The sequence below is a fragment of the Solea senegalensis genome, linkage group LG1 (assembly GCF_019176455.1).
Source record: "Solea senegalensis isolate Sse05_10M linkage group LG1, IFAPA_SoseM_1, whole genome shotgun sequence".
In the NCBI taxonomy this organism is placed as follows: domain Eukaryota; kingdom Metazoa; phylum Chordata; class Actinopteri; order Pleuronectiformes; family Soleidae; genus Solea; species Solea senegalensis.
The window spans coordinates 34,085,371-34,096,800 of NC_058021.1; the positions used below are offsets into that span (position 1 = coordinate 34,085,371).

Below are 11,430 nucleotides of genomic sequence, written 5' to 3' on the forward strand. Positions count from 1 at the left end.
TGAGCTAATGTTTCGATGAGTTCCACATGATTACAGCGTTATTCAAGGTTAAAGAGTACGTTTACCAAGGATGGCACTGCAGCTCGTCTTCTCCCTCCTCCAGCTCAGACGCTTCGCCGCCACAATGTAACATCCAGATGTGTACAGAAAAGGGATAAAACACGTTTATTTCCTTTATAAGCAACACAGTTGGTTATATTCATGTACAAGGTAGACATTGGGCCACATAAATAACATTTACATTTTAATTAAAAAAAAATATGGGTTGAAATGTTTAGTGTCTCTAATAAGACTTAAAATGGGAAAAAACATGGGTTTATTATATTTATACGAGAGAATATTTGAGTTTCATGACAAATCAGCATTAATAGTGTTAAATTCAGCGTAGTTAGGAAAATGGTTATTTGAAGGCTGAATTTTGCATTATACCACGCCTGAGGCTCAGTGCTCACCACACTGTTAAAAAATTATCTTTAACTGGATTTGGACTCAAGATTTGCAGAATTACAGTAAAGTCTTGTCTTTATGTTCAGGATAAGTCACTTAATTGGTCATTTATTTAGCACTCTTCACTCTCTGCGCCGTCACGTTTGCTTTGTCAATTCTTTTTTAAATGTTCTGCAAATGAAATTTTTTAAGTATTAAGTATCACTTTGACACAAAACAGAACTTCTCCTCATTGGAATGGTTTAGAGAGGGTTAGCAACTGTAGAAAAAAAAAATTCTTACAAATAATTCACTTTGGTCTAGTCCAAGTCTATCAAGGCAAAACAAGACATGGGCCCTTTCTCAATACCCAAGTACGTACTTAAGTACGACTGGAGAACATACTCGCCAAGTACACATGTACAATCTCTTCAATTGGAAGAGCAGCTACTTCCTTGTTCTACTGTTTGAAATGGCAGGTGGCACCGAGTGCTTAAGCCTCATTATCAGAGGCTACATCAAAAATAGATATTACAGCTCCACACACACTTTATTTATATTATCTGCTGCTATGGTTTTCTCAAGTACGCTGAAGTCAACACCCGATGCATATATGGTAAAACAGGCGGAGCGAGAACACTTCCGGTTTTGGGAACCAAACTCGCTGATCGTGTACTTGAGATAGGACCAGCACTTGGACCAGGCTCAGATGCTACAATACTTCAACCACAGTTGGTGGCGTCAAAAAATAGCTTCAAAGCTTTACATCAGTTTGATGTCATGCAACTCAGCCCATTTTGTTACAGCATGTGCTTTTAAGTCAGATTAAAAAAGGTAAGAGCAGAGAGCCACTGGGTGTTTTCATATCAAGATTCTCAGGCAATTAAATTTTCAAAGTAGTTTCTTTAATAAAACAGATGCATTGCACAGCCGAAAGCAGTCTCTCAAGCATCCATGTTACAGCACCTGAAACGGAACAGATGAAAGTTTAAAGCTTTGTTAATTAGCCAAGAATAAAAACATACTCCCTGCCCTTTAAAACCACAGTCATACAGATGCTTGTAAATGTGCCAGGGACAACTCACCATTTGAGCGTTTAAAGATTGAACTGCTGTGGCGAGTAATGGAAAGGCCGAAGTTGGGCTGGTGGGCCACCTGTGCTCTCTGGGGCTTGTGAAATGGTGGCTGCATGGTGCAGTAGTGCTGCATATAGGGCATCTGCTGGTGGGGTTACTTGTGGCCTCTAGGGATGTCGCATACGTGGCTGTTGATGGAACTGCTTGGGTGGATAGACTGGGATCTCTGGAAGCAGTGGGATCTCTGGAAGCAGCTGTGAGATTGGCGGCAGCCACTGTGATGAATCGAATGGCCTCGAATTGTAGTGTTGCATTAAAAGGTGATGCCAGCAAATTGGGAACGCATGGCCGGCTTCCGAAATCTGGGTGGGGCAAACGAGGCGGCCAAGGCTTCGGCGCAAGGGGGGGTTGCTTGCGGGGACGCTCCCTGCTTCGGGGGACGCGGCACGGCTTGGGCGGGCCGGCTTCTGCGGGGACGCTGGGGCACCTGCTTTGGCAGACGGCCTCTGCGGGGGACGCTGGGGCACCTGCTTGGGCGGCGAAGCCGGCCTCTGCGGGGGACGCTGGGGTACCTGCTTGGGCGGCGAAGCCGGCCTCTGCTGGGGACGCTGGGGCACCTGCTGGGGCACCTGCTGGGGCGGCGAAGCCGGCTTCTGTGGGTAGGCTGGCCCCTGAAGCATCTGTAGTTGGGGCACCATGTTTGGTAGGAAGGCAGACCACTGAGGAAGCTGTGGCTTTTGTAGTGCCAGCTCGGGTGGGTCATTGGGCCGTTGAGGAACCTGAGGCACCTGCTGAAGTAAGTGAGGCTGTCGGGGCACTGGCTTGGGTGAGGAGCTGGGCCACTGAGGAACCTGTGGCTGTTGGGCCAACCACTTGGGTAGATTGTTGGGCTGCTGTGGCACCTGAGGCTGTGGCACCTGAGGCTGTGGCACCTGAGGCTGTGGCACCTGGTTTGGTGGGTTGTTGGGCACCTGCTGGAGTAAAATTAGGTCACTGGGTTTTTGTGGTTGAACTCATAACCTAACAATCATGTGGTAAAGCTACTTGCCTCGTTTGCATTTGAACCCAAGTTGTCACCAAGTGGCTCAGCAGTCAGTGAAGATCCATCTTCAGTGATAAAGCTGTCAATAACTGAATGTGTCCAATAACCTGGTACATCACTGCTCCCATCCTTCTGCATAGACCGAACACTGTAAGCTGTTTAAAGAAAAAAAAAAATTCACATCAATGCATTTTACCAATTAAACAATTTTAAAAACTTTAAAAACAAACTTACCATCTGATAGATGTTGGCCTACAGCAAGCAAGGACAACAGCACCCATCTATAAAATACACAAAGTTAGCATGCGCTTCACTAGCAGCATAAAAACAACAACAGTAAGCTAAAACTCACCTTAAGAGTAAACCCATGGCTTGAGCCACAGTTGCAGGTCAGTGAAGCAGCAAAAAAAAATCACTTCTGTCAGCTCCAGTCAAACCACACAGCTGAACCTGACTGGAGGGAGTGAGTGAGTGAGGTCACTGTGGAGCTCTTTTAACATCTCCTCTCTGACGTTCTCATGGACACAGGTGTGTGTGTGTGTGTCATTAAACGCAGGTGTGCACAGTTAAACTAGCATGAGTACTGCTTCACTTCAGTTCAGTCAAAATAATGACTTCATCATGCACTGTGAATGTCAGAGAAACATATATAAGGGTGGAATGTATACAGGTATATTTAAAATGATATAGCACAATACAAGATAGCATTTTATTGATATACAGGGGGAAGCAATTAGAATAATTATATTTTTAAAAGTATTTGTAAAATAAATGGGGAAAGCAATCATTTAAAAACTATATAATTATATAAATCATAAACTGCTCATTCACTGGTTAAAAAGTTTGATTATAAAATAATATAATGTATTATAATAAAAGGTCATTAAAACTACATTTCCCGCCGTCGTCCATGTTATGAAAGGCTTATGCAACTTCCTCTCGTGACATTTCAAAATAAGAGCACGTAGCTTGTTGTCGCGCAGCGCTTGTATTGAGACAGAACCAGAAAGCCTGTTCTCACTCCCCGGTGTGTCGTGTTTCCTGTGGAAGATGTGGCCGGGTTTCAGCGCGACCTGTGTGGGCGGGAGTGAGTGTGAATGAACGGTCAGCAGCAGGTACACTCCCCGCCGCGATGAGGTTCCGTCTGGCCGGAGCTGTGCTGCTGTCGGTGGCCGCCTACTACGTCTATCTGCCGCTGCCGAGCGGCGTGTGCGAGCCGTGGAAGCTGATGCTGCTGGACGCGGTGTTCCGGACCTTCATGCAGGCGGTGAGAGGGGAGGGATGCGGGGGAGAGGACAGGGGGAGACGGGCAGGTAGATGAGAGGGGACACGGCTGTGACTGTAGACAACCAGAGAAGAAGAAGAGGAAGAGGAGGTTATAAAAAACAAACGGGTCACAGTGATGATGTCACAACTGTCGAGTTTAGTTTAGTTGTTCCCAGACTGTATAGACAGGTTGTGGAAAACAGATCTCACTTTACTACTATACTCCACTATAGAATACTGTTCATTTCCACTGTACTGTGGACGAGTGTACTTGACCATATGTTGACTATACTACTCTATGCCATACTATACTATACTGTACTATACTAAACTAAACTATACTATACTATAGTAATATAGTATACTGTTATCTGACGGTACTATACTATACTGCACTATACTAAGCTATGCTACACTATACTATGCTATGCTATACTATACTATACTAAGCTATGCTATACTGTACTGTACTATACTATACTATACTATACTAAGCTATGGTATTCTATGATATACTATACTATAATATAATATATATGAGTAATAAAGTGTACTATTACCTGTCTGTACTTTATTTCTTATTACGCAGGTAAAAACACAACAAAATTGGGGAGGCTTCCACGTAGGTGTGAAACATAAAACATAAATATGGCATAAAAATAAATATGTTTGCCTGGCAAACAATCCTAAATAATGTCAGCACTGCACTGTATACTGCACTATAATATACTATACTATACTACACTACAATATGTTATAATATACTGTAGTATAGTCAGGTAATAGTACACTATACTATTACCTGACTATACTATACTACCATACTGAATTAAATGATATACCTCACAGTACTACATTGTATAATTTACTGTATACTTGATTTTGTCAAGGTAAACAAAACTGTACTGCAGTTTTCTGTCCTGTAGTATTTTCTATATTACAGAACATACTGGACCAACAGAGAATACATATATGTCCGAGGCTATACTTTATACTGGAATACAAGTACTATGTTATTATCTTATACCATACTGTAGTGTGGGCCACGTGGTCGGTGCAGTGGTTAGCCCCGGGCCTTTCTGCATGGAGTTTACATGTGTAAACTCCATAGACTCATCAGAATAAAGCAGTTAGAACATGATATAATGAAGTAAACTGTAGGTATATAGAGTTTAAAAGGGATTATATAGATTATAAAACATAAACACAGACAGTTGCATGACAACAGTGATGACTGTTGACCTGTATCTGATTGGTGACTTTGTACCATCACACTGAGGTGTTAGCTGTTCTTTTATTCTTCTTTTAATCCTGCAGTGAACACACACACACACAGAGGACAGGTTTTTCCTCCTCTCATTATTTCAACACAAAGTCAGGGAGCGGCTTCAGACGCAGCCACTCATTTAATTCAAGTCAAACAAGTCTCACCATGAAGTGTTTCCACTGACAACATCCAACCTTTGATGCCTCCTGACTTAATTTCTTCTTTTTAAGTGTCTTGCGTAACTTTTAAATATCGTGGGGTGAGTTCTTGTACATGAAGTTTACGTTTAATTTAAAAAAATCGCGACTTTCCCCTCAGACCTCCTCAGAAAGCCTTGTGACTTTCTTCTTTTTAACTGTAGTACAGAACTTACTACGTAATTGAAATATCGCAAATGTCAGTATAGTTTGTGTTTTGTTTTCGTGTCACCCGGCGACATTCCTGTGCTGCACAGCTACTATAGCGTTAAGGGTTGTTTTGTTTTTTTTAAGTATGAAGACATTTCTTGAAATGATGCCAAGTCATGCAAATGTCAGTGTAGCCCTTTGTGTCATTTTTGGCCGTATTTCTGTGACAGATTTACAGTGCCATGTGGCCTGACACATGTACTACAGCAGTTAGAGTCATTTCTTGGGGAGGGTTTCTAGGATATGAGGTTTACGTATAACTTTCCAAGAATGAAAAAGATTGTATATTTCTGTGAGAATAAAGTCTTAGTTGATGACCATTAAGTTGAAGAAAATCGCAACTTTCCCCTCATACTTTCTCAGAAAGCCTTCTCCTTTTTAGCGGCAGTATGTAACTCTTACATATCGCTACTGTCAGTAAAGCCCATTTTTTTAATTTAGTTTTTGGCCATATTTCTGTGGCATCGTTATAGCGCCACATACAGGCCTGACACATGTTCTACAGAATTTAAAGTCGTTCTTGTACATGAAGTTTACAGAAAACACAACTTTCTCGCAACTAACTCTAAATTAATTTAAGCTAAATATCCCGTGTGGTAATTATGGTAATGTTTTTTCCAGAGTGACGCGGCTCACGCGCTGGGCCTCTGCCACCGTGTCCACCTGCTGAACCACTTGGTGTCCTGGGTGGAGGAGATTGAGGCGCGCTCCTGCGACGCCGTACACGTGACCGACTGCAAGCTGGGGGGCGTGTCCACAAGAGTCTTCCAGCCCAAGGGCGGGGAAAAGCTGAAAAGGGGAGTGGTGTATTTCCACGGAGGCGGTTGGGCCCTCGGCAGCGGCCGGATGAGATCTTATGACCGCCTTTGCCGCAAAATGGCGGAGGATCTGGACGCCGTCATCATGTCTGTGGAGTAAGTCTCACCCTGTCACGTTACGAAGAATGAAACTTTAATTAGATGAAAGGAACTCATTATTGAAGCTGGTGGAGCTTTAATATTTAATTCATTATCTCTGTAAGTTAAAGGTGCAGTGTGATGAAGTGTTTCATTTCATTTTTCATCAGAATTTACCCAAGTGTTTAATCAATTATCAGAATTACTGGTGATTAAGTCACTTTTTTTAAGTATGTTGTGTGGTCCTGTGATGTCTTGTTGCTATAGTTACCGGCTTGCTCCGGACGCCGTGTTCCCAGATCAGTTCAACGATGCGTTAGCGGCATCGTGGGACTTCCTGTCCCTGGAGGTGTTGGAGCGATACGGCGTTGACCCGGAGCGGCTCTGTGTGTCCGGGGACAGCGCTGGAGGGAACCTCGCTGCTGCTGTGGCTCAGGAGGTGAACAAAACAAACGCACACCTCACAGTATCTTTGTCTCACCAGGAGTCAAAGATATAACTCCCAACAGGAAACTGATGTTTGTAAACCACTCACTCTCCCACACCAAACCCCATAGAGAAAATCAGTGATTTTAGCTCACAGGGACATAGAAGCTGCTGGTCTACTGCTGCCTCGTGTGGTCACTTTGTGCCACTGAGATAAATCTGGATGAAGAAATTCAGACGCCAAATTCAAAAACACATTTGAACTTAGTGATGGAGGCAGCAGTGGATCAACAACTCCTGTGTGCTGTGATGTTAAAATCACTGATTTTCTCTAAGGGGTTTGGTGTGGGAGCGTGAGTGGTTTACAAACTTCAGTTTCCTGTTGAAAAAGTCTGTCTAACAGTGAGATAAAGACGTGAACACGTTCATCTTAGTAAGGTTAACATTTTTAAATCACAATGTTAGACAGACTTTTCTGACGGGAGTCTTCTCACACCAAACCCTATAGAGAAAATCAGTGACACAAAATGACCACACGAGGCAGCAGTAGACCAGCAGCTCCTGTGTCCCCGTGAGTTAAAATCACTGATTTTCTCTATGGGGTTTGGTGTGGGAGAGTCATTCCACAGCTGTTGTTAGCAGTATTAAAGCAGCATATAAAGTAGAACCAGTGGATGATAGTCATGTGATTCATGTGTCCACAGCTCAGCTCAGATGAAAGTCTCACTGTGAAGTTCAAACTCCAGGCGTTGATCTACCCGGTGCTGCAGGCGCTTGACTTCCACACGCCGTCTTACCAGCAGAACCAGGCCGTGCCCATCCTCTACAGGCCGTACATGGCCCGGTTCTGGCTGCAGTACTTGGGCGGTGACTCCTCCCTGGAGCCCCTCCTCCTCGCCAATAACCACAGCTCGCTGGACGAGGTGGCCGTCGACGCCGAAACCCGCTCCAGACTGGACTGGACCACTCTGCTCCCATCTGAGCGCAGGAAGGACTACAAGCCGGTCGTCAAGGAGACGGGGTCGCCGGGGCTGACGGATGAGTTGCTGGCGGCGCTGACGGACGTGAGGGCGGCACCGCTGCTGGCGGAGCAGAGGATTCTGGGTAGGACGCCAAAAGCGTACGTGATGACGTGTGAGTTTGACGTCCTCCGGGACGACGGGCTCATGTACGTCAGACGTCTGCAGGACGCCGGTGTCCCGGTGACCAGCGACCACTATGAGGACGGTTTCCATGGCTGCATGGTGTTCGCGTCGCTACCGATGATGTCCGACGTCGGACAGAGAAGCTTAAACAACTACATCCAGTGGTTAGACAGGAATTTGTAGACAAAACTCAGCCCAGATCCTGAAACTAAAGCTCAGGATCAAGATAATTATCACTGATATAAATATGTGGAAGAAAAAAACCCACACTCACATTATAAATGTTTTTATTGTCGTGGACGGAAGAGGATTAGGACCACATATGAGTCTCTCTGGAAACTAAATTTAAAAAATCAAAAAGTCACAATTCTGAGGAAAATGTTCTGAAGAAAAAAATTAAAAATTCAGAGAAAAAAAAATCTAATTTCTGAGGAATTTAGATTTTCTACATTTGGCCCTAATCCTCTTCCGTAGTCGTGTGTGCTAACGACGCAGAACGACTTTTATTTATACTTGAAAATCATCACTTAAGACCAAATCGTCTAGAAGTTATGAAGTCGTAAAAAGAATAAATAAACATAGCGATGCCCAGGAAGAGCAATTATAATATTATAACTTTATAACTTTATAATATTACAATAGTCTAATATATTGTAATATTAAAGTGGTCGTTCAGGTTTTTTATTTAAAGTGTGGTTGAATGAGGAGCAGCTCACATGAGGAGAAGTTAAGGAGAATCCACTAAGGGTTTTTGGATGTCGTCAAATCATGATTAAGTGTCTGTTCCTGGTTTTAAAGCAGGGCCTCCAACTCAGAATGAGCGGGGGAGCAGTGAACTTTCAGTCTGGTCAGGAACAGAAAAAGAACAACACGTAAATATCCTTCATTTAACGTTAAAAGCCAAAGAAATGATTTCTTATGAAATAAAAGACAGTATGTAAACCATTCAGTCTCCCACACCAAACCCCATAGAGAAAATCAGCATTTTTAGCTCACAGGGACACAGGAGCTGCTGGTCTACTTCTGCCTCGTGTGGTCACTTTGTGTCACTGAGGTCAATCTGTAGGAAGGATTTCAAACACCGAAGTGACAAAAAAGACATTTGAATTTAGTGATGGAGGCAACAGTGGATCAACAACTCCTGTGTGCTGTGATGTTAAAATCACTGATTTTCTCTATGGGGTTTGGTGTGGGAGAGTGAAAACTGCTCACGGTTTTTACATAATGACACAAACTTCAGTTTCTAGTCAGAAAACTTGACCTCATACAACCACACTAGGAAAAAAAAAACCTGAATTATGCATTTAAACATAAGACTGAGGCATTGAAAGCAGCAGATTTCACGTTTAACGGATTGTTTAAGCAGGAAAAACACTGGACTGGTGTTTCCATCATGAACACTTCAACCAAAACATGTCCAGAGGGATAAAACCAAAGAAAATGCAAATACAGTACATATATATGTATATGTATGTGTATATATATACATATATATTATACAAAAAACTACTGATCTGTAAACTGTGACGGACTCTCTCATCCACCCCTGCTCCCAGTTGTAAAACAAAAAACTCGAGCAAAACCAGAGAGAATCTCATGTTAAAAATTAATATTTAGCATTTTTTGCTTCGTTTTCAAAGAAAAAAAGTCAGTGTCTGTGTTTTTAGGTGATTTATTTATTTATTCAGAGATTTAATAAATTGCTGATATATTTGGATTTTACTGCAAACACCTGAGTTCGGCATAACAATAATAATAGTACTGATAATTATAATAAATTAACCACTTATTCATTTTCAGGCATAATTGACAGCTTTTATAATCTGAGCCTTTTATTTATTAATTCATTTTGAGAGAAGACAAAATAATCTCCTCAACAAAAACAAACAAACTTCTTTCTGTGAAAACAAGAAGATAATCTACGACCGAATCCGCTTTTAATCTGATTTAAGTTTAAAATGTTATTTTGTCACGATCCACTGAAACAGAGAAGTGTGTGTGTGTGTATGCGTGCGTGTGTGTGTGTGTGTGTGTGTGTGTGTCAGAGGTCACAGCTGTACAGACCACTGGGTTGTGCAATACTCTACTGTATGTTTGAAACAGTCCCTCACTCTGTCACGATGATGATGATAAAACACATGAATCGCTGTTTCAACAAACTGTCACTAATACACTCTCATGTTTCCACCTCTTAAAGGGAGAGTTCATGGTTTTACTTCAGTGTATTTGTGTGTGTGGACGATTTATCTCACTGTTAAACAGACTTTTCCAACAGAAAACTTGAGTTTGTCTCCCTCTCACACCAAACCGAGCGAGCTCAAATCACTGATTTTCTCTATAGGGTTTTGGAAAAGTCTTTCTCACAGTGAGATAAAGATTTGAACATGTTCTTAAAGACATGGTAGACTTAAACTGATGCAGATTTTACAAGTTGACTTTGTGGTTTAGTTGCTAACATCTCCACTGGCAGCCATGTTTCCAAAAGAGTCAAAAAGTGGAACTGTCACTTTAAATAAAAGTGGACCAAATCTAATGCAACACACACACACAAGGGTTTTTGGCTCTTTGAGTGCTGCTGATTACGACGCAGTTTCACATCACTCAGTGAAAGAGTCGACTTCAGGTTTTAATGTTCTCTCCTCCTTTGTTTCAAGGTCTGTTTATTCTGCAAAAAGAAAAACCTCACCATATGCTTCATGTGTACGTTAACATAAGTTATTTGTGGATTTAAACTGTGGAGAAAGACTTGAATGTTTCTCACTTGCTGCTGCAGCTTCAAAGCTTTGTGCTTCATATTGGATAAATACGGTTTTAATAGACACTGGGGTTTCGTTACAGGTTGTTAACACACTAAACTCAGCCCAGATGTTATTTTTCTGCGGCTCAATATTAATCCCATCACTTAGCGTTTAGTTGTGGTGACGACTGTTTGTATGTCTGCAGTGGAATCGCAAGATTTTCATGTCTTTCTTGTTTTAATTTTCAAAATGTCCCATATGTTATATATTATTATATTATATATTACAGTTGGTGTGTCTGTTTTTCTCTGACTGCACCAGCAGAGGGCAGACCTTTTTGTTTTTACAATTAATTTGATCTAGTTTACTTGTTTAATTGTGAAAATGAATCAATGGTTTGTCCATAAAATGTCAAGAAATAAGTGTAAAATGTTGATTTTGGTTCCCAATCTTTCTAAATAGTCAGTTTTCTTGACCTGATATCATTTTGAATTGGTAAACTAACAATTTCCAAGAGATGTTTATTAAATTACATTAATTAAAACTTAATTTCATGCACATAAATCTTAAATAAAAAGGTGTTTAAGGACCCAAGGAAAGTCTCCAGTCTGTGGGTCACTGGAGTTAGAGAACTAGTGTTTGAGAACCATCAATTTACAGGATTTTTAGCTGCTGAAGAATTAATTCATTAATAATAATGAAGAAGAAAATGCAGTTGGGAATTCTGGGTACTTACAGCTA

At 41.8% G+C, this 11,430-nt stretch overlaps 1 protein-coding gene and 1 long non-coding RNA gene across 2 annotated transcripts; one reads left to right on the top strand and one right to left on the bottom strand.

Moving 5' to 3' along the window:
• Nucleotides 1-1,309: 1,309 nt before the first annotated feature.
• On the bottom strand, nucleotides 1,310-1,825 carry LOC122782347. Its single transcript, XR_006361918.1, has 2 exons — nucleotides 1,512-1,825; nucleotides 1,310-1,392 (listed from the first exon to the last, which is right to left on the bottom strand). It is a non-coding gene; the product is annotated as an uncharacterized LOC122782347 (long non-coding RNA).
• Nucleotides 1,826-3,507: 1,682 nt separating this feature from the next.
• Nucleotides 3,508-8,334, top strand: LOC122782280 (neutral cholesterol ester hydrolase 1-like). Its single transcript, XM_044046609.1, has 4 exons — nucleotides 3,508-3,811; nucleotides 6,106-6,398; nucleotides 6,648-6,819; nucleotides 7,511-8,334. The coding sequence occupies exons 1-4, from the start codon at nucleotides 3,677-3,679 to the stop codon at nucleotides 8,132-8,134; spliced, it is 1,224 nt and encodes a 407-aa protein (XP_043902544.1). The 5' UTR covers nucleotides 3,508-3,676; the 3' UTR covers nucleotides 8,135-8,334.
• Nucleotides 8,335-11,430: the final 3,096 nt, after the last annotated feature.

Bases quoted from the DNA above. Each gene is read 5' to 3' on its own strand.
- LOC122782280 (XM_044046609.1), top strand. From the start codon at position 3,677: ATGAGGTTCCGTCTGGCCGGAGCTGTGCTGCTGTCGGTGGCCGCCTAC. The intron at 3,812-6,105 runs GTGAGAGGGGAG...TGTTTTTTCCAG, and splicing joins TCCGGACCTTCATGCAGGCG to AGTGACGCGGCTCACGCGCT. The intron at 6,399-6,647 runs GTAAGTCTCACC...TTGTTGCTATAG, and splicing joins GCCGTCATCATGTCTGTGGA to TTACCGGCTTGCTCCGGACG.